Source organism: Simochromis diagramma, unplaced genomic scaffold, assembly GCF_900408965.1.
Source record: "Simochromis diagramma unplaced genomic scaffold, fSimDia1.1 OVJJ01000421.1, whole genome shotgun sequence".
In the NCBI taxonomy this organism is placed as follows: domain Eukaryota; kingdom Metazoa; phylum Chordata; class Actinopteri; order Cichliformes; family Cichlidae; genus Simochromis; species Simochromis diagramma.
The window spans coordinates 4,184,985-4,207,225 of record NW_024387250.1 but is presented as its reverse complement, the minus strand read 5'-3'; the positions used below and the strand labels follow the sequence as shown (position 1 = coordinate 4,207,225).

Below are 22,241 nucleotides of genomic sequence, written 5' to 3'. Positions count from 1 at the left end.
AGGCAGCGGCTCTGTCAGTAAGAGCCCACAACGCCTCCTCTATGCTAATGGCTTACCAAGCTGAGCTAGAAGAGGACATGACAACTAAACCAGATACCACAGTGTGGGAAGAAATCTGCGTTATAACTGACCACGTCCTCCGCCTCCACAAGGTAGCCATACAGGCTACTGGGAGAGCCATGGGCCTCATGGTTCTTCAGGAGCGAGCACGCTGGCTCGGGCTCACCAACCTGACGACCAAGGAGAAAGAGGAACTCCTCGACACCCCTGTCGTCCCTCAAGGTCTCTTCGGTGCGGCTGTTACATCCATGCAGAAGAGATGTGAGGAGAAAAAGAGAGATGATGAGGCTCTGAAACTCTGCCTGCCGAGGAGGGCCCAGCACGCCACCCCAGCAGCGCCGCGCCAGTCATTCGTGCAGGCAGCGTCTCGCCCGGTCCCCGCTTTCAGGATTCCCAAGGTGCCTAAGACGCAGGCAGCCCCCGAGGCTGCCGGGGCCCCTAAGAATCCATGGACTCGGAAGCAATCTCCTCAGGCCAGACCTCAAGCGGCCCCTCCTCCTCCCCCCGCTGCCACGATCGTGAGGAGGAAGAAGCGGCCGCCCTGCCGCCTCCCAGCTCCGTTCCAGAGCGAGTTCAACACACAGAGTGCTTAACTCGGGCCGGCGTTCCTGTCACCGGACCCGCCAGAGGGAAAGAGAGCCAAAGTTCACAGTATTGTTTCACTAGCACTTATTTCGTGCATTCTGTATTAAAAAGCCCCGACACGCGCATCCAGGCAGTTTGCCGAGGGCGCTGTCGAGTGTTGCAAAACACATGAAAAAAAAAAAAAAAAATGTTGAAAAACAAGAGCAACGTCTGCCATAACGCAGCCCGTGGAGACTCGCGTTTCCACGGCTGTGATGATGCAGATGAGCCCGTCACCTCCCTCGCCTGTGACAGAGGTGACGGGACACCGAAATGGCGTATGGTTCGCGCTGCGACCACAAGGGGCGCCAAAACGCCATCTTCGGTGGAGTGGCCAGTGAGCCCTCTGTCTCTTCGCATGAAGAGCTGGGCCACCTGCGCTCAGTTAGCATGGGTGTTGAAGACATTGAAAAAGGGCTACAGGCTGCAATTCAATGTCGCTCCACCACATTTCAAAGAAATCATTTACTCTCATGCTCTGGGCGAGTATGCCAGTTTTCTCCTGGAGGAAATTTCCGCCTTGAGAGACAAAGGAGCTATAAGAGTTGTCCCTCCCGAGGAAATGCACAGCGGATTTTATTCAAGGTATTTCCTTGTGCCAAAGAATGGGGGGAGGGGGATGAGAGCCATTCTGGATCTCCGTGCCCTGAACCGGTATTTAAGGACATACAAGTTCAGGATGTTGATGCACACCTCGCTGCTACGGTTTGTACGAGCAGGTGACTCGTTCACAGCGATCGACCTGAGGAATGCTTATTTCCACATCCTCATATATCCCCCCACGCCGAAAGTATCTGAGATTTGCTTTCCAGGGGATAGCATAAGAGTGTGTAGCCCTGCCTTTTGGTCTCTCACTGAGCCCAAGGGTGTTTGTGACGTGCACCGAGGCAGCAGTGGACCCGCTCATGGAAAAGAGCACATCGACGCCAACTCAATGCATTACTTTCATAGGGCTCAGCCCAGACTCCCTCCGGGTGAGGGGGGGCCACCCACGAGGGCAGGACAGTGAATGGGGAAGGGGGCCCTCACATGCGCTCCACCCACGTAAACTGTCTGGAACTGCTGGCGGTTCACCTGTCGCTAAAACACTTTCTCCCTTGGCTGAGAGGTCATCATGTTTTAGTGAGGTTGGACAATTCCACTGTTGTGGCCTATATCAACAGACAGCGGGGTGTGGGGTCCCCCCAAGTTACACACACTGGCACACAGACTGATAGTCTGGAGCAGTGTCCACCTGCTGTCACTGAGAGCGGCTCACGTGCCGGGGGTCTTGAACTTTGGAGCAGATCTTCTCTCCAGGGGCAACCCACTGTATGGGGACTGGAAGCTTCACCCAGAGGTGGTGAAGCAGATCTGGCTGCGATTCGGTCGGGCGACCGTGGACGTTTATGCATCCAGGGAGAATGCTCAGTGTCCCCTGTTTTACTCGCTGCACGATCAGAGAGCTCCACTCGGGGTGGATGCTCTAGCTCACGAGTGGCCGAGAACCCTCCTCTATGCTTTTCCCCCAGTGGCCCTCATTTCTCCAACTCTGGCCAGAGTGAGGGGGAGAAGTCACTATATGATCCTGATAGCCCCGCACTGGCCAGGGAAGCACTGGCTGGCGGTGATTTTTCAGCAGCTGTGCTTGGCCGTTACCACTACGCAGAGACCTCCTGTCTCAGAGGGGGGAATATTCCCCCCCCCCCACCCAGAGAGGCTAGCTCTGTGGGCTTGGCCCGTGAGTGGTTTAACCTGAACACAGTGGGGCTCCCTCATAGTGTTATCGACACTATTCAGTGTTCTGGAGCATCGTCTACTAGGACGCTATATGAGCACAAGTGGCGTGTGTTTGAAAGCTGGTGCTTAGAATCACAGGCCATCCCTTTTCAGTGCTCTGTGGCTGTGATTCTGTCATTTCTTCAGGCCCTGATTAATAGGGGTAAAGCCTTCTCCACCATCAAGGTGTATTTGGCAGCAATTTCAGCCTGCCATATTGGTTTTGAGGGAAAGACTGTTGGCCAACATCCCTTAATATGCTGTTTCATGAAGGGTGCACGGCGTAAATTGCCTACGTCTAGGCCGTTGGCTCCATCGTGGGACCTTCCCACAGTGTTGGCTGCGCTCTCCTGTTGCCAATTTGAACCCCTGGAACAGGTTGAGTTAAAATTTCTGTCCTTGAAGACGGCTCTATTAATTGCTTTAGCTTCTGCTAAACGTGTGGGAGAGATCCACGCTCTCTCAGTGCATCAGTCATGCATTCAGTTCTCCTCAGATAATACGAGGGTCAGTATGCAGCTCAACCCTGCCTTTGTCCCGAAGGTTGTCGGCACATGTTCACCTATAGAACTGCCGGCCTTTTGCCCACCGCCTTTCTCCTCAGAGGAGCAACAGCGGCTGCATACCTTATGTCCAGTCCGTGCTCTGTGCATTTACATGGACCGAACCCAGAGTGTCAGACGAAGTGACCGGCTGTTCGTGTCCTGGGCTAAACCACATATGGGAAAGCCTGTGTCTAAACAGCGCCTCTCCCATTGGATTGTAGGAGCAATTGCCCTGGCCTATACTAGCAGGGGCCTTCAGCCCCTTGCTGGCTTACGTGCACATTCCACTACAGGTCTGGCGACCTCATGGGCTCTCTTTAGGGGAGTTTCCAGAGGTGTGGACTCGAGTCACATGACTTGGACTTGAGTCAGACTCGAGTCATTAATTTTATGACTTTAGACTTGACTTGAAAAAATGTTCTAAGACTTGTGACTTGACTTGGACTTTTACACCAATGACCTGGGACTTGAATTGGACTTGAACCGGTTTACTTGAAAAGACTTGATATTTCACCCCAAATATAAAATTTAACATGCATATTATATAGAGATTGAAAATGTGACGTCATTCACGGGTAGAACCGCAAAGGATTCTGGGAACTCGTGGCAAGCGGTACTAGCGCACGCAGGCTTTCAATTAAAATCAGTTATACAGCGATAAAAAGAAACACAAAAATGGCAAGAAGCTGTTGTATTATTAACTGCAATAGCCGGTCGCATGACAGCCACGGGAAGCCGACGGGTAAAGAGATCGGTTGTTATCGGATTACGTCGTTGAAGAGAAATTGTTCGAGCCATATTTCCGAAGTAACAAAGAGGCGACGGGTGGCCTGGATTGCAGCCATTCAAAGATCAAATATAACGTCCCAGAACACTCCAGCTCACAGGTTAGTCTGCTCCAAGCATTCCCACAAAGGTCAGTCTGCTGTAGTAGTTAATGCGTCGTTTTCATAACATAATTGGTGATATAGGTTACAAGCAAGTCTGGCGCTGAACAGAAATTGTCGCGCTATGCTCCTTTATTTATTGTGCATAAACAGTGAATTGTCCTGACACAATATTGCGTTTCGCTTCTGTTATTATGGTACATTGACAAAAACATATACTTTTATTCACAGGGTAAAACAGTTTTTTTTGTATCACTAATTGCCCAGTGCGATTACAGCATACAGTATTATTGTCACTGCTACATTTCTGTGATGCTACCAGAAATTATTTCCACTGCTAATTAATTACCATTGAGCTCAAAGGTCCTATTATTCAACGGTTAACGAATGTGTATTTATGAAGACGATTTGTGAGACTGGTAAACTTATGATACGTACGATGGTCTTTACTTTCTACACGGTGCATTTCAAGGTCCTGCACCCATCCGTCGGTAAACTGTACCTGGGCTTGTTGCAGTGACCTGAAGTTACTAAACTTCACGAGTGTGTGCACTCACTCCAAGAACCGTATGATTATAAATATGCATATAAATATGCTACGATGAGATAGCTGACTTCATCTAACTAGCAAATGTTGTCCAGGCTATGTTGGTGATGCAGGTTTTTTTTTAATGTGTATGATATTTTTGTCATGCGATTTTAAAGCCAGTCCTACAACCGCATCCAAGAATAACATGCAGCTTATCTCAGAACTGTCGGTGAAAATTATTCTTGGAGCTAGGTTTAATTGAGCTGCATTTTAAAGAGGTGCAATTTCACAATTTGTGTATATTTTCTAAGTTCACTATTTTGTCATGTGTTGAGAAAAACACAGATTTAAAAATTACATGGTCTAATATTTACATTTAGCATATAACTGCAACATTATTTTTTCGTTTGTTTTTTTTAAAGACTCGAAAGGACTTGAAATTCAAAATTTCAGACTTGTGACTTTACTTGGACTTTTACACCAGTGACTTGAGACTCGACTCTGACTTGCCTGACATTACTTGAGACTTGACTTGAGACTTGAGGATAAAGACTTGAGACTTACTTGAGACTTGCAAAACAATGACTTGGTCCCACCTCTGGGAGTTTCTATTCAGGAGGTGTGTGCAGCTGCATGCTAGACTTCACCTCATACATTTGCTAGGTTTTACAGGTTAGATGTGACAGCACCTAACCTAGCGCGTTCAGTCCTCAGTGCAGGTTCTTCCCGGGTGGGGGCCTCTCCCCTGTGAAGTGCTGTTGGGGACAGTTGTCTTCTTAACAGGCATGTCTGGCAATCCGGGAGTCAGTATTTCTCCCATAGTGAGACACGAAACGAATGCTATGAAAGAGAACTTAAGGTTATGTATATAACCCCGGTTCTCTGAGTAGCATGAGTGAGTGTCTCACCAGACCGCCCTCCTTGCTATGGAAGCGAGGAAGAGGTGGGCTTGTTTTGAATGACATCTGACGCTATGTCAGCCTATTATATAGGGAGGCACTGGCCCGTCCTGACATGGGCGTCACCTAGCCAGCCTGTAAGGGCTGGCGTAATGGTATTTGAGCTTCTGATGAGGTCACGCAGGACGCGTTCCCATAGTGAGACACTCACTCATGCTACTCAGAGAACCGGGGTTATATACATAACCTTAAGTTCTGTTGACTTCATTGGGTAATGGCCTCCAGCTCGCACTGGAACGGTTTGCAGCCGAGTGTGAAGCGGTGGGAATGAAAATCAGCACCTCCGAATCTGAGGCCATGGTCCTCAGCAGGAAAGCAAAGACCCAGGAAACCATGGAGAGATTATATCTCTTGGCTGGCCTGGAAACGCCTTGGTGTTCCCCTGGATAAGCTAGAGGAGGTGACTAGGTAGAGGGAGGTCTGGGCTTCTCTGCTTAGGCTGCTGGCCCCCACGAATCGGTCCTGGATAAGCGCAAGAAGATGGGTGGATGGATGTATTGATAGCAATGCTGAATATTCCGGGGCCTAGCAAAAAAAAGTTTGGGAACAACTGCCCATAGACTAGTTACATGTTTACATATCACAGCTGATTATAATATACAGTAATACACATAATGTATAAATTAAAAGAAAAACTGATAGTTCACATTATTTTACAGTTGAATTATATGTAATTACTGCCAACACAGATTGATCTGTGGCATCTTTCTTGAGTAATTGATTAATAGATTGGTCTATAAAACATTAAAAAAACCCAAACAATAGAATGTCAATGTCTTACAGCACAAAGTCTAAATTACAAATTTCAACATAATAGCTTTTCTAAACTCAAATAAAAAATGATGTGCATGTCTGTATCTGGAAGCTACATTTTAGATACAGTTGGCCAATCTCAGCCAGCAGAAAGCTTGCACACGTTGTTAATAGTGAACCTTTTAAATTAAAAAATAGTGGTACAATTTTATATATTATGGATTTTTCAATGAGGGAGAAAAATACTTCCCAATGATTTAATGTCCATCCAATTTTTTTTCTTTTTCTTTTTTAGCAGTGCATGCTTTTGTATCTTTGGTGAATATGATATCAGATACAGTAAAACCTATAACTTTTACAGGAACTTTATACATATATGGAGACTCTCCCTCTCACGCTCACACACACACACCTTCTCAGTGCTGTTGATGTCACAAGTGATTCCATGCAGCACTAAATCCAATTCAGGTCTGTAACGGACTTTGTAGTTCTCAAAATGCACTCTTCCTGCCTCTGGCCACATCCGTGGAGGTCGAGTGTCAGTTACCCAGTCAGCCTGTACCAACAGAAAAAGAAGCAGAATGCATGTGTAATATAATACAAAAGCTATCAAATCGAGCTAAGGTAGCTCTTTTATATGTTGTGCATTAATATTCAAACCAAGATAAATAAGAAACAAAATTATACAGACGCCATACATACAGACATGCACGCATTACACCACTAAAATAAAGGAAAAAAAGAAAACTTAAAAAGACGTCACACTTGGTAAAAAATTAAATAGCTCAAATGAAAATATGCAACCAAGATTAACAATCAAGGCCAAGTGTACATGTGCAATGTTATATTCTAAATCAGATTAAATTCAGTATGAACATCATGATGGGATGTGCTAATCAGTGGAGCTCTGGTGCCATTATGAATAAACAACCAAACTCAAATATAACAGATGGAGTTCAAACATGTGAACTCAAAAGTCAGTGAAACATAAAATTAAACTGTTGCATCAAAATCTTGTTTGTTTGACAGTTATCTGAACTATTATCGGTAGTATGTTAAGAAACAGTGGAGAAACAGCAGCTGGGAATAAAAGTATTATCACTGTACAGTGAGCAAACACTACAGTTGATGTCGCACACAAGCTTATTAGATTCCTGTTGAACTGTCAGAGTTACAATAAACTCACAGCCTGCGGAAATCTTAAAATTCATGTCCTATTTAAGAAAACAGTAGATTTTGATTCAACCAAAATATAAATAATGTCATATGGCAGCATGGTAGTTAGCACTGTTGCCTCACTGCAAGAAAGTCCTGAGTAAGACTCAAGCATCTGGCTGGGACCTTTCTTTGTTTAGTTTGCATGCTCTCCCCATATCTGTGTGGGTTCTCTGGCTTTCTCCTACAGTCCAAAGATATGCAGTTAGTGGGGTGTGGTCAATTGGAGATTCTAAATTTCCCACAGGTATGAATATCAGTATGAATGGATGTCTGTCTTTTGTGTTATCCCTGTTTCAGATTGGCGACACATCCAGGGTGTATCACCCTCACGATAGGGTAGCTGGGATAGTCTCCAGCACCCCCGTGACCCAGATAAGGATAGACTGAAGAGAATGGATGAATGGATAAATAATGTCTTGCTCACAAAGTATTTCTACATGCCTCGTTCTTAAGCTGAGTGTATTCGTTCACTCTCTCCACAGCTACAATATTGGTCTCCAGCGCTGAGGTCGTCATCACCAGCCAGTTGAGGGTCTGGGTTACCTGCAGAACCCCAACAGGAGAGAGGTCTGTGTTTACATTATTCCTGCATTTTATTAATATCACACATATAAACACTGATGAAATAAGGATAAATTCTGAGTGTTTTTGTGACTAACATTAAGGGCATATAATACAGATAGGCCAACCACATTACTGTCAATAGAATCTCTGGAAATGACAGCAAACAGAGCAGAAAAAAACACCACCAGGTTTCCAACAAACTCCAGACGTATGGCCAGCCATCTGTCAAGAAAACAAACCCCACAAATATGCACACAAACAAATTTTAGGGTCTCATCAATTAGCATCACATGCTTATCTGTATTTGCAGGTACACTGTTCAATGTCTGACCTGTCAGACACGATCCGCAGGTAGATACTTTTGAGGTTTTCATCTATAGTTACTTCATTGTGTTTAAGAAACCTTTCTTGATGCTTGTAGGCTCTTATCACTGACAGGCCGGACACCGTCTCACTAAAGTGAGAGTATATCGGTGAGCGAGACACAGAGTCCAGCCGACGCAGCTGTCTTGAAGCGGCAATATAAAAGCGCTGGGTGTAGAGAGAAAGACAAAACAAAATCAGCTTGCATTTCATATTATTGGAAAGTGAGGGTAGCTTTTTTTACATATCTTCTTTACCTTGTTTAGCTTACCTGTACAAAGAAGTAGATCAGGGCCAGAGGAATGATAACTATGGCAAAGAAAGGAGTTGCCAGGCAGATGACAAATACTGTCCCCAGTACAGACATCAGACACAGAAGGCAGGAGCGCAAGGAAGCAGGAATGGCCTCATCTATGGTAAAAATGTCCTTTAGGATAATATTTGGAGAGTTAGTATTTATTAAAGTCACAGGTCAATTTGATTTATAATGCACATTTAAAAACATAAAAAGTACATAATTAGCAAAATTATAAGTGTAAATAATACTAGAAGAATGAATTCAAGTATTATAAAAGCTAAAGTCAGGATATTGGAGAAAATGTCAATGATAAGTCATGGATGTTTATCAGTGACTAAACACTTTTAAAGATTTGAGTTATTCCAAAGATTATAGCTGAGTCAAAGAATATAGTCTTACAGCCACTCTAAAGACTTAATAATTTAATAATTAATTATTAGTCCATTAAGACCCTTTGGCTGTTATAAGTAGGATTTGAGGATACAAGAGAAATTAGCTCCTTTTTCTACAAGTGGCTGAATTTAGTAGCAGCAGCAAACAGAGACAACAGGACTACAACCATATTACTGCATTACAGCAAATTGTTTTGATTTGCTACTGTGTAAATAAAATAAAATTGATCAGTATATTGATTTCATATGTTGTGTTTATACACCACTCTGCATTAATTATTAATTATTATTAATCTCTGGCTCTCTTCCACATTATGTCTTTGACTAGTCTCCCTTCTTTCACCCCCAAACAGACGGCGTCTCTGAGTCTAGTTCTGCCAGAAGTTTCTTCCTGTTAAAAGGACGTTTTTCATTCCAACTGTCACAAAGTACTGACTCATAGGGAGTCATCTGATTGTTTGAGGGTTTTTTCTCGATTGTTGTAAGATCTTTGCCATTACAATATAATGTACCTTTAGTGACTGTTACTGTGTGTCAGCACTAGATAAATGAAATTTAACTGAACTGTATACTTGAGGAGGCAATTGGGAAGAAAGCCTCTTTAAAGAAAGACTTAAAGAACGAACAGTTTCTTTACATTTCCAAGCTACAGATTTTGCATAGGTGCATGGACTCCATTAGAGGTTTGATGGCTGATAACTTTCTTCAACTTAATGAGGTGAAAACTGAAGTCCTTGTTTGTGCTCCTAAAAAAATTTGTACCTAGGGTTATGGAAAACTCAGGGTCACGTTCTACATTTGCCAAACCTTTTATCAGGAACCTTAGTGTAACTTTTGACTCAGCTCTGACTTTGGACATTCATGCTAAATCTCTGGTCCACTCCTGATTTTATCACTTGAGAAATATTGCTAAGCTGAGTCCCATTGTATCACACTCAGAACTGGAAACTGTCATACATGCATTTGTTTCATCTTGTTTGGAGTATTGTAATTCTTTGTTCACTTGTCTATGGAAAGCTTCTTTGGAGCATCTGTAAGTTGTTCAGAATGCTGCTGTAAAGCTTCTGACCAAGACTTCTAAGTACTACCGTGCCACATGCCTGCTGAACCAGCTGCACTGGCTCCCTATTAAATTCACGTTAAGATTAAGATTATGACTCTGATGTTCAGGGCCCTGCATGGAAAAGCACCAACATATATCAGTGATCTTTTACATCTATACATGCTCAGAAGGTCCCTGAGGTCATGTGATCAGGGCTTGCTGGTTGTCCATTATACGAGGCTGAAAACAAAGGGCGACAGAGCTTTAGTAACTGTGGCCCCCAGACTGTGGAACTCTCTTCCTTTGAACTTGAGATCTGTGGACTCAGTGGTCTCTTTTTTAAAAAAAAAAAAAAAAAAAAAAACAGCTAAAAACTCATCTTTCTAAACTTGCTTGATTTTTGTTTTTATGTTTTAGCTTCTCTGTGAAGCACTTTGTGATATTTATCTTGAAAGGTGCTATACAAATAAAATTATATATACTTTTACTTTACTTTAACAATTTTAAGAATATTTAGGGTTGTATTCAAACATTTAAGCTAAAGTGGGAAAAATAAATAATACAAGTAGATATACAACTTGCAGCAAACACAAATAAAAGCTTTTTTAATGTTAAATTTAATGTTTAGTTTTTCAATTTTTAGCACTGTTATTTTAGAAATGACATTAAAAACTAGTTATACTTTGTATTTGTAATCATACAAGCCACAAGAAGATAAAATAAATATTAAAATTCATGAAAAGAATCCTTAAAAAGTGAACTACAAGACCCTACTTTGGCAAAGCGGTTGATCACTCTTCCAATAGGTGAAGTGTCAAAGAAAACCATAGGAACTCGCAGGATGTTGTTAAGAAGTCGTGAATGCAGGATACGAGATGCATCAATGGAAGCATTGGCTAAGAGCAGTGTGCCAAGGAACACAAAGAGACCTGCAATAAAAACAAGAAAGTTTCTAAATAATAGAACTACATTTTTAACAAAGACAAATCCACTGTGGACAGAACCTTGAAGTTACAGTAACACTCTGGTGTGCTTTTCCCTGCCTACTGATATAGAATGGCTGTTATTATTATTACAAAATAATAATAGGGCAATAATGACAGAAGAAATTGTATTTAACTTTTTTCATATTCAATTCTTATTTTTATGGGGGAAAAAAATAGTTCAATCAGCAATATATGCTCTGCATGTAAAGCTGAGTTCAAGCTGAACCAAGGTCCAAATTGACAGTCTTGATTCTTTGTCCTTAATTTACAATATAAAGTAGCTGGAATAAAACATATAACTCTGACATATAATTTGTCCCCAATTTACAACATGATAGAGCAACCGGCACTATTTCATTGTTATCCATGGCAGCATTGACAATTCAATGATAATTTCAATAATTTCTTGCGGTATATTAATATCAACTGTTCTTCCATTAGATTTCTATTTCTATTAAAATAAAATATGCTGCATGTCAAATGTACACACTGTTTTTTTTTTAATATCATATGAAAAGAAAAAAACACATTTGAAAGGTGTAAATAAAATACTGTTAAAGGACAAATAAATAACAAATGTTCCCCCCCCCCCCCTTTGTACTCCTCTGTATTTTTTCACTCATCTCATCCCTCTCCCTTTATTTATTTTCCATTTAAATACAATAACTGTTGGTGATAAACTCAGTCTCAGGCTGCTCTTAATGTTGCAGTGAGTTAGATAACTTGAGCCTTTATATTTAGTAATAGTGAGTTAAAAAATTACTGCAATTAATCATCTCTTTACTTCCTGGATGTTTGGCTCCTAGTTGTACAACACTTCCACTTTCCACATGACATCATCATCATACTGATGTCATTGCTCTAGTTTAATTATCTTTCTACCCACCTTCTTCAAGCATATCTTTCTACTATCTCCCCTAAGTATCCACAAGTATCACATGTGGAGTTCCCCAAGGTTCCATCTTGGGACCCCTTCTGTTTAACATTTACATGCTCCCACTGGCACAGATGATAAAGAACAACAAAATAAACTATCACAGCTATGCAGATGACACACAAATATATATCACAATGTCAACAGGAGACCGAGGCCCTGTACCGACTCTTGGTAAATGCATTGAGGAAATTAATGACTGGTTGTGCCACAATTTTCTCCAGCTAAACAAAAACAAAACTGAAGTAATAGTCTTTGGTGCCAAAGAAAAACGATTACAGGTCACCAGAGAACTTCAATCTATACACCTAAAAAACCACAAACCAGGCAAGAAATGTGGGTGTAGTAATGGATGCAGACCAAAACTTAGAAAAACACATTAAGACAATAACAAAATCAGCTTACTATCACCTCAAGAATATTTCAAGGATAAAAGATCTGATGTCTCAACAGGACCTGGAAAAACTAGTCCATGCATTCATCTTTAGTAGGCTTGATTACTGTAACAGCATCTTTACAGGTCTGCCTCAAAAAATCAGTCAGACAACTACAGCTCATTCAGAACTCTGCTGCTCGAGTCCTCACTAAGACCAAAAAAGTGGACCACATCAGTCCAGCTCTGAGGTCTTTACAATGGCTGCCAGTCCGTCAGAGGATAGACTTTAAAGTTCTGATGCTGGTCTATAAAGCTCTGAATAGTTTAGGACCAAAATACATCAGTGACCTCCTGACCCAGTATGAACCTTCCAGATCCCTCAGGTCATCTGGATCCGGTCTTTTACCAGTTCCCAGAGTCAGAACCAGACACGGAGAAGCTGCATTCAGCTTTTATGCTCCTTATATCTGGAACAAACTCCCAGAAAGCCTCAGATCAGCTGAAACACTCAGTTTATTTAAATCCAGGTTGAAGACTCACCTGTTCTCAGCTGCATTTGAATAAAACACCAAATCCACACTTTTAAGCTTAAATTTCAAAACTTACATTTTAACTACTGATTTTATCTACTGTTTTTTTAATAAATTTTAAATCATGCTTTTTCCCCCTTTTTTTTATTTATTACCTTGTTGTTGAATTGTGCTATATAAATAAACTTGCCTTGCCTAATTCCTATTATTGCTGGAAATCCATTTTGCTAAGATGGGCCATCAGAGTTTAATCATTAAATAGCTTAACTGAATTCTGTATATCAATAAATTCCTCATAATTGTCTCTACTTATTAACATAAAAAGTTATAGGTGCCTATGCACTTTGCAGCATGGGTCCCTGTGACAAAGGACCTAACGCACACAGTGCACAAGTCCTCTAGTACAATAAAAAGACTGGAAGTTTAGGTTGTCTATATAGCGCTCTAAAAATGAGTGGATCCTAAATAACAGGGTACGGAATTTTCCTTACTTTAAGACATAAAGTTGCTTAATGTTAACTTACATGAACCTGAAAATATTTGCAAATACAAAAGGGACGACGAACGACTGTTCAGTTACCCTGAGCCACTCCAAGAGCTCCGAACACTCCCACCCTTGTGTCCCTCTTCCAGGAAGGGTATGTCATGTTGTAGTACTCCACAGAATCACCGGTCCAGTCACTCAACCACAGATTTTGACCGGTGAAAGCAGTGGTCTGGATGAAGTAAATCAGGAAAACCATGGCAGAATATCCCCAGCCCATGGCTCGCAGGTACTGCAGGAACACTGCAAGCTTCACCTGGAAATCAGCACGAGACGGCACTCAGGAAACAGGCTATTATTTGTTGTAATCTTGCGCTAGTTGTACAAAAACATTTTGTTACCTGTCCTGTTTCCATAGTTTCCTTCTCTATAAGCTTCTGGCCTTTCTGTGGTTCATCAGCATTTGCAGATTTTGTAAGGGAATTATTTCTTCTTAATCTGACACTAAAAATGAAAAAAAAAAAAAAATGAAATGGACATTCTGCTAAAGATGCTATTTGAAACAAGCTGCTTCCCTGGTTTCATATAACTTGCCTGCCATTGCGCTGGCTGCGGCGGATGCTCTTTTTTTGCTCCAGTGTAAGAGAAACAGTGTCCTCCGAAGCACCGTCAGGTTGGGCATTGTCTCCACCTGGGAAGAGCTCAATGTCTTCTGCATCCTGGCCCTCACCTAAATTAACAATATACATGGTGTTTTACATATATGGCAGTAATTTATGGTACTTGGGTCAATATGTGAACAACATCAACACAAAGTATTCATAAAAGATGACAAAAATAAATTTAATTCATTCATATTAGTGGTATCTTGAGACTATTACCAATGCTATTCTGTTCCCTTTCAGACCGTGCAATATTACTCAACAGTACCTTATTGAATATTTGTTTCATCCCCCCATCATACGCTGCTACCCCCTTTATTCTATTGCACAATACTATGTCACTTTCTAGAATTGCCTGCACTGATAGTTAAGTTATTTATTCTCCAGGATATAGTTATATATATTACTTTGTTAGAGTTATTTGATACTATGCCTTTCACTATCCTACTGTATATTACTGTATACTACTATTCTTATTGTATATATTGTATATCTTATTCATCTGTTCCTCTGTCTCTCCTGCTGCTTTGAGCATGTACATGACAAAAGAATTTCCCTCGGGATAAATAAAGTTATTCTTATTCTTATATAATTTTAGCATAGGTTTTGGTTTTACAACTAACAAAACATGTAATGTGTGCAGATTATGTTGCTAATTGTCACGGTCGGACGGTCCTCCCCGGACGACCTGCTTGTTTATTTGTGATGTGTGTGCGCCTTCCTCTCTTTCTCTCTTCCTCCCTATTCTGTGGGTCGGGCTATGCCTAGGGGCGGCGTCTCCGAGAGAGCGAGAAAGGCCGACCTCTGACCCGGAAGAGTAACCTTCAGCTCCAGCTGTCGCTAATCATTCCTCACTACACGGAGGTATTTAACAGTAGCATCCCCAGGCTTCTACCTTTCTACCTATAAAACCCGGAGAGCAGCCAAATGGCTGGTAGGCTTTTAGCTAAGCTTTAGCTTCAGCCAAGTGGAAGCTAAATATGCTAGTCATTCATATGTATATTAGGTTGTTACCTGGGAATTCTGGAGGGAGGGGAGTGGGGGTGTGTCAATGAGGGGGTGGGGGAGCTGCTAAAAGCTGTGAACTTCCTTTTGTGTTCGTCTGATGCATTCTCAATCATCCAGGGAAATAAATCTCCAAAAGTCACCAACTTGGAGTGTTTCAGTTTGCCATCTTAGGGAGAAATCAACACACATGGGTGTATGTCCTTTGTTGCTGAGATTTATTGATAAAAACAGTACAAAAAACCAACCATTTGTACACATATTTACAAATAATAATAAAAAGTGAGTGAGTACATTTCAACATTTTCAGCAATCACTCACAATCCTGGCACTGCCATGGTATCTGTAGTCTGCATTTACCACATGTGTATCTGTTGCAGTGAACACATCGCACAGTGGCATGATTGTTCTTGCATTTGTGTTTGACCTGACACATGGCTCTTTTTCCAGGGCTAGGTGTGGAGGGTTGTGTCCAAAGCAACTGTTCTTTTCTTGCCTTCTTCGCAGCTACATGAGAGTGAGCCAACTCTCTTGCAAGCTCCACCAGGAAGTCCACCCGTCTTTCCTTCGTCCCGGTGCATGCTTGATACAGCACATGTGCATTCAGTGCTGCCATGTCAATCATGTTCGCTGCAATTTCCAGTGTGTGGGGATCATTTGTCACCAACTGCATCACGTGCTACAACCCTGGTCTACATATCACCGTTGATGAACAGCTTTTCCCATCAAAGACTCGGTGCTGTTTCCTGCAGTATATTGCAAGTAAACCTGACAAGTTTGGGATCAAGTTTTGGGTGGCTTGCGACCTAAAATCCAAGTACATTTGCAATGTCTTCCCATATCTTGGCAAGGACCCCAATCGTCCCACTGGGGAGAGACTTTCTGAAAATGTAGTAATGAGGCTGATGGAACCCCCACTCCCCTCCCTCCAGAATTCCCAGGTAACAACCTAATATACAGTGGGGCAAAAAAGTATTTAGTCAGCCACCGATTGTGCAAGTTCCCCCACTTAAAATGATGACAGAGGTCAGTAATTTGCACCAGAGGTACACTTCAACTGTGAGAGACAGAATGTGAAAAAAAAATCCATGAATCCACATGGTAGGATTTGTAAAGAATTTATTCGTAAATTAGGGTGGAAAATAAGTATTTGGTCAATAACAAAAATACAACTCAATACTTTGTAACATAACCTTTATTGGCAATAACAGAGGTCAAACGTTTACTATAGGTCTTTACCAGGTTTGCACACACAGTAGCTGGTATTTTGGCCCATTCCTCCATGCAGATCTTCTCGAGAGCAGTGATGTTTTGGGGCTGTCGCCGAGCAACACGGACTTTCAACTCCCGCCACAGATTTTCTATGGGGTTGAGGTCTGGAAACTGGCTAGGCCACTCCAGGACTTTCAAATGCTTCTTACGGAGCCACTCCTTTGTTGCCCGGGCGGTGTGTTTTGGATCATTGTCATGTTGGGAGACCCAGCCTCGTTTCATCTTCAAAGTTCTCACTGATGGAAGGAGGTTTTGGCTCAAAATCTCACGATACATGGCCCCATTCATTCTGTCCTTAACACGGATCAGTCGTCCTGTCCCCTTGGCAGAAAAACAGCCCCATAGCATGATGTTTCCACCCCCATGCTTCACAGTAGGTATGGTGTTCTTGGGATGCAACTCAGTATTCTTCGTCCTCCAAACACGACGAGTTGAGTTTATACCAAAAAGTTCTACTTTGGTTTCATCTGACCACATGACATTCTCCCAATCCTCTGCTGTATCATCCATGTGCTCTCTGGCAAACTTCAGACGGGCCTGGACATGCACTGGCTTCAGCAGCGGAACACGTCTGGCACTGCGGGATTTGATTCCCTGCCGTTGTAGTGTGTTACTGATGGTGACCTTTGTTACTTTGGTCCCAGCTCTCTGCAGGTCATTCACCAGGTCCCCCCGTGTGGTTCTGGGATCTTTGCTCACCGTTCTCATGATCATTTTGACCCCACGGGATGAGATCTTGCGTGGAGCCCCAGATCGAGGGAGATTATCAGTGGTCTTGTATGTCTTCCATTTTCTGATGATTGCTCCCACAGTTGATTTTTTCACACCAAGCTGCTTGCCTATTGTAGATTCACTCTTCCCAGTCTGGTGCAGGTCTACAATACTTTTCCTGGTGTCCTTCGAAAGCTCTTTGGTCTTGGCCATGGCGGAGTTTGGAGTCTGACTGTTTGAGGCTGTGGACAGGTGTCTTTTATACAGATGATGAGTTCAAACAGGTGCCATTCATACAGGTAACGAGTGGGGGACAGAAAAGCTTCTTACAGAAGATGTTACAGGTCTGTGAGAGCCAGAGATTTTCCTTGTTTGAGGTGACCAAATACTTATTTTCCACCCTAATTTACGAATAAATTCTTTACAAATCCTACCATGTGAATTCATGGATTTTTTTTTTCACATTCTGTCTCTCACAGTTGAAGTGTACCTCTGGTGCAAATTACTGACCTCTGTCATCATTCTAAGTGGGGGAACTTGCACAATCGGTGGCTGACTAAATACTTTTTTGCCCCACTGTACATATGAATGACTAGCCAATTTAGCTTCCACTTGGCTGAAGCTAAAGCTTAGCTAAAAGCCTACCAGCCATTTGGCTGCTCTCCGGGTTTTATAGGTAGAAAAGCCAAATGGCTGCTCTCTGGGAGTTTAATTAACGGTGTGTCCAGACGGTAGTCGACGCTGGATTGTACTCGGAGCTCGGTAGATAAGTGTGCTCGTGATCTTATAACCCGCATAGCAAGGCAAGCCTTCTTATCCGCACTGTCGGCTTCAACCCAGAGCTCCGCGCCTGAATCCATACCGCTCATTAGCCCTGACAGCTAATATACTGTAACATTCACAAGAACCAGACGGTTGGGTCTCAGTTTGTCCGTTTATTCGGCACATAAGCAAGCGGGTTGCTAACTCCGGGGAGAGCGCCCTCGTACAACTCCTCTCCCCAGCCTGGCACACACACACACACACAAACAACCAGGTCCCCCCTCCCCTTCCTGTACCACAACCAAACATGAATCTTAAAGGAACAACAACAGTGTGCAGAGATCACCAACATGTCACTGTACAATAACACTTAACCATCGTTACACTGCCCCCCCAGCAATAAGTTCCTCGTCCCCGAGGGAACGACACAGTCTCTGAGGCGGGGTGGTAGCCTACGTTCCCTCCTTGACCTCCTGAGCCCCTGAGGTGGACGCGGAGCTTCGGGGCTTTGGGGTGGAGAGTCCGAGGGAGGGGAACGCAGCCCCGGTCGGGGGTCCCTCTGAGCAGGGTCACGGACGCTCTGTACACGTCCCTCTGGAAAGGAGGGGAGGGACTGCCCTCTGTAGGGGGCCATCCGGTCTCTGTGCAGCGCTACTATCCTCCCCCTAGGAGGCAACTGCACCCTGTAAACAACCTCCCCTACTCGCTCTAGGACGCTGCAAGGCCCCACCCAGCTGCTATCCAGTTTAGGACACCGTCCCTTCTTCTTCTTTGGGCTGTAGACCCACACCAGCTCCCCAGCATGGAAGTGCCTCCCCTTAGTGGTGATGTCGTAATTCCTCTTTTGGCGCAGGCCTGCCTTCGCCAGCTGCTCTCGGGCGTAGGAATGTGCAGAATCCAGCCGGTCCTGCAGCTTCCTTGCGTAGTCCCAGCCCGGTGGTGCCTCTGGCGCGTCCGGGGGCTTCCCAAAAGCCAACTCTGCAGGAGTTCTCAGCTCTCTCCCTAACATGAGCAGGGCAGGCGTACATTGGGTGGAGTCCTGTACTGCCGACCTGTAGGCCATGAGGGTAAGGGGAAGATGGTAATCCCAGTCCCGTTGGTGTTCTGAGGTAAGGATGGCTAGCTGCTGGGCCAGCGTCCTGTTAAACCTTTCCACCAGCCCATCGCTTTGGGGGTGAAGTGGGGTGGTGCGGGTCTTCATAATCCCAAGGCGTTCGCACATGGCAGCAAATACCTTGGACTCAAAGTTACGCCCCTGGTCACTGTGGAGGGTCTCTGCTGTTCCAAAGCGGCTGAACATCCCCTCCACTAATACATCAGCGACAGTCTCAGCCTCCTGATCTGGGATGGCGTATGCTTCCGGCCACTTGGTAAAATAGTCCATTGCCACAAGAACATAGAGGTTTCCTCTGTCTGTGTGGGGAAATGGGCCCATGACGTCCACAGCTACTCGCTCCATTGGGGCTCCTGCTGGTTGCTGCTGAAGCTGAGCCCGGGACTGGTCCTGTGGCCCTTTGTGTGAGGAACATGCATCACAGCTGCGGCAAAAGTCCTCCACGTCCCTCCGCTGTTGACCCCAGTAATAGCCCTGGCGGAGGCGGCGGAGAGTCTTGGAGACCCCAAAGTGGCCGGAGCCAGTGCTCCCATGGCAGGCTTCCAGCACAGCTGACCTCAGCGACCTTGGCACCACAACCTGCCACCTCTCCTCCCCCGTGGCAGGATCCTTCCAGGCACGCTCCAACACCCCCTCCTTCAGCCTGAGAGCTGCAAACTTGGCCCATAGCCCCCTGGTACAGATGGAAAACCCAGTGACCTCATCCCAAAGGGGTTGCTCCCCCTTCTCCAGCCACTGCAGGACCGGCAGCAGGTCCGTGTCTTGTTCCTGCCGTGCCCTCCACTCCGCTGCATCCACCACCAGAAGAGCCCTGCAGGCGAGCTGTGCTGCTCCGTCTATTGTCGTGAGTTCCCGCTCTATTTCCTCTCGCTTCTCACAGTAACGGCAGCCAGCTGCAGCACATGGGCGGCGAGAGAGGGCGTCTGCGTTAGAATGGTGCGTCCCTGCTCTGTGCTCCACAGTGAAATTGAAGGCTTGGAGCTCCTCCAGCCAGCGAGCCACCTGTCCCTCTGGCTCCCTGAAAGACATCAGCCACTGAAGGGCAGCATGATCAGTTCTGATAACAAATGCTGTGCCGCACAGGTAGTACTTAAAGTGTCTCACCCCCGCCACCACAGCCAACAGCTCTCGTCGTGTGACACAGTAGCGCCGCTCACTCCTGTTCAGGACCCGGCTGAAGTACGCCACCACCTTCTCCCCTTCCGGCCCAACCTGCGACAACACCGCTCCCAGCCCCACATTACTTGCGTCAGTGTCCAGGACAAAAGGCAGGGCGGGGTCAGGGGGGGCAAGGACTGGGGACTCTGTCAGCGATCTGCGGAGGGTGTCGAACGCCTGCTGACAGTCCCAGGTCCAGATAAAGGCATGGTCCTTCTGCAGCAGGTGGAAGAGTGGTGCGGCTATGGAGGAAAAGCCCTTCACAAACCTCCTGTAATAAGACGCCAGTCCTAGGAAGCTTTTGAGCTGTTTCTGGTCTGCTGGTGTGGGCCACTCGGTAATGGTGTGAATTTTTTCCTCCAACGTGCTGATGCCCTCACGACCCAGCTTGTGGCCCAGAAACTCCACCTCCCTCCTCATGAAGTGGCACTTGTCGGGGTGCAGCTTCAGGCCTGCAGCCGCCACCCTCTCCAACACTTGTCTCAGGGCATCCAGGGCAGCATCAAAGGAGCTCCCGTGCACTAGAAGGTCATCCAGGTAAACCAGACACCGTTGCCGTGGGACGCCAGCCAGCACACTGTCCATAAGCCTCTCGAAGGTCGCAGGAGCGTTGCAAAGACCAAAGCTCAGGACTTTGAACTGCCATAGTCCCCTGTTAGTGCAGAAGGCTGTCTTCGGTCTGGATTCCGGGGACAGTGGCACCTGCCAGTAGCCACTCCGCAGGTCCAGGGTGGAGAACCAGGAGGACCCGGCTACTAAGTCGAGAGACTCATCAATCCTGGGAAGGGGGTAAGAGTCCTTCTTCGTCACTTTGTTGAGTGGTCTGTAGTCCACACAGAAACGCATCCTAGGACTTTTTTTCTTAGGCACCATCACCACCGCGGAGGCCCACGGGCTATCAGATGGCTCTATGATGCCCGCCTTCATCATTTCACACAACTCTCTGTCCGCAGCCTCCTGATGAGCCAGGGGCAGGCGGCGTGGGCGCACTTTAATAGGCTGGGCATCCCCGGTCTCAATGACGTGCTCTACCAAGTGTGTCAAGCCAACATCACTTTCTTTCAGGGCAAAAATGTCACTAAACTCTTTTAGTACCTGCCATAGACTCTCTTGCTGCTGTGGGGTCAGCCCCTCACAGTTCTTTGACCAGATACTCCTCACTGCTAAGAGCCTCTCCTCCTCCTCCTCCTCCTCCGCTCGCTGTTCTGCTGGCGGGTCTGCAGGGGTCTCTGCGGTGGAGGTGGACGCCGCGGCAGATGCTGTGCAGACCAGGGGAGGAATAAGCGGCACCTTCTTCCCATCAGGGATTACGAGGAAGCCTTTGCCTAAGTCCAGTACACCGCCAATGGCTCGTAAAAAATCCAGCCCAAGGATGCAGGCCTCCTGCACGTCAGCCACCCAGGCAGCATAAGACACACCGAGGTCCCCCACCTTGAACTGGAACACTCCCCTCCCTCTCATTGGGGCCAGATCACCGGTCACAGTCTTAAGTTGCACATTAGTCGGTTGCACAGCAGCTCCGGTTGGGACAATATCGGGTCGGACCAGCGTTGCATTGGACCCCGTGTCCAGCAGGGCCGTACAGGACACCCCCGCGATCATCACTGGAACATGGCAAAAGCCGCCAACCTGGGTCCAGCCCACAGCGATGGCCGCACCGGGTGGAGGTGGCGGTGGTGTGGGGATGTCGTTCTCCCAGGCCCGTGTACTCCCGCCTACACGGGCCCGTGGGCGTTTCCCTGAACCGCTGCAAGCTTGGGGCACTGCCTGATGAGGTGTCCGGGTTGTCCACATCCCCAGCAGCTCTGTGGTCGGCAGTGTGGGCCAGCCCGAGGGGAAGGCGACTGCAGCGAAGCCGCCTGCACCAAACTGCACAAGCCCGCTGGCGTCTCCATCTGTTCCACAGGTGCTGACACAGCCCTCACCACGTGTGCGTCATCAGCGCCCCCAGAGGATCCTGCAAGCATCTCCCTCTCCAACGCTAGCTCCAGGGCTGCACTGAGTGTGGCCGGCCGAGCAAGCTGAGTTTGCATACGGAGCTCTTTAGGGCTCAGGGCCTGCAGGAACTGGTCCCGAGCTAACTCCGCTTGCACTGATGGTGGCATGCTGTCATACGCCCTCCGGCAAAGGCACTCGATTTCATGGGCCAAAATGCGGAGGGGCTCGCCCGGCAATCTGCGTCTGTTGTGGAACTCCGACCTCAGCAGCACTGGTTGGTTATACTGCCCGAAGCGCCTCTGAAGTGCTCCGACCAG

The 22,241-nt window shown here is 45.7% G+C and overlaps 3 protein-coding genes across 6 annotated transcripts in view; 2 read left to right on the top strand and 1 right to left on the bottom strand.

The window, feature by feature from the left end:
• Positions 1–22,241, bottom strand: part of LOC120715145 (canalicular multispecific organic anion transporter 1-like) — a 49,756-nt gene that overhangs the window by 10,413 nt on the left and 17,102 nt on the right. For 3 of the 4 annotated variants that reach the window (XM_040001981.1, XM_040001982.1, XM_040001984.1), the window contains 9 exons: positions 13,897–14,032; positions 13,704–13,806; positions 13,399–13,618; positions 10,767–10,921; positions 8,532–8,687; positions 8,229–8,428; positions 7,993–8,119; positions 7,775–7,876; positions 6,528–6,671 (listed from right to left, as the gene is read on the bottom strand). In XM_040001981.1, the coding sequence (XP_039857915.1) occupies positions 6,528–6,671; positions 7,775–7,876; positions 7,993–8,119; positions 8,229–8,428; positions 8,532–8,687; positions 10,767–10,921; positions 13,399–13,618; positions 13,704–13,806; positions 13,897–14,032 (1,343 nt within the window). Of the gene's footprint in view, positions 1–5,553; positions 5,825–6,527; positions 6,672–7,774; positions 7,877–7,992; positions 8,120–8,228; positions 8,429–8,531; positions 8,688–10,766; positions 10,922–13,398; positions 13,619–13,703; positions 13,807–13,896; positions 14,033–22,241 lie in introns of those variants that run through there. The other variant, XM_040001985.1, reaches the window with a different exon arrangement.
• On the top strand, positions 601–1,698 carry LOC120715150. Its single transcript, XM_040001990.1, has one exon. It carries the CDS (start codon positions 833–835, stop codon positions 1,691–1,693), a length of 861 nt encoding a protein of 286 aa, XP_039857924.1. The 5' UTR covers positions 601–832; the 3' UTR covers positions 1,694–1,698.
• LOC120715148 lies at positions 1,108–5,125 on the top strand. The gene is made up of 2 exons (XM_040001988.1): positions 1,108–3,313; positions 5,009–5,125. Exons 1-2 carry the CDS (start codon positions 1,714–1,716, stop codon positions 5,041–5,043), a joined length of 1,635 nt encoding a protein of 544 aa, XP_039857922.1. The 5' UTR covers positions 1,108–1,713; the 3' UTR covers positions 5,044–5,125.

What these genes read in the sequence shown, in the direction of transcription:
- LOC120715150 (XM_040001990.1), top strand. Translation starts at nt 833, where the DNA reads ATGTTGAAAAACAAGAGCAACGTCTGCCATAACGCAGCCCGTGGAGAC.
- LOC120715148 (XM_040001988.1), top strand. Translation starts at nt 1,714, where the DNA reads ATGCGCTCCACCCACGTAAACTGTCTGGAACTGCTGGCGGTTCACCTG. An exon ending in ATGGGCTCTCTTTAGGGGAG is followed by an intron (nt 3,314 to 5,008) that starts TTTCCAGAGGTG and finishes CACCTCTGGGAG; the next exon opens with TTTCTATTCAGGAGGTGTGT.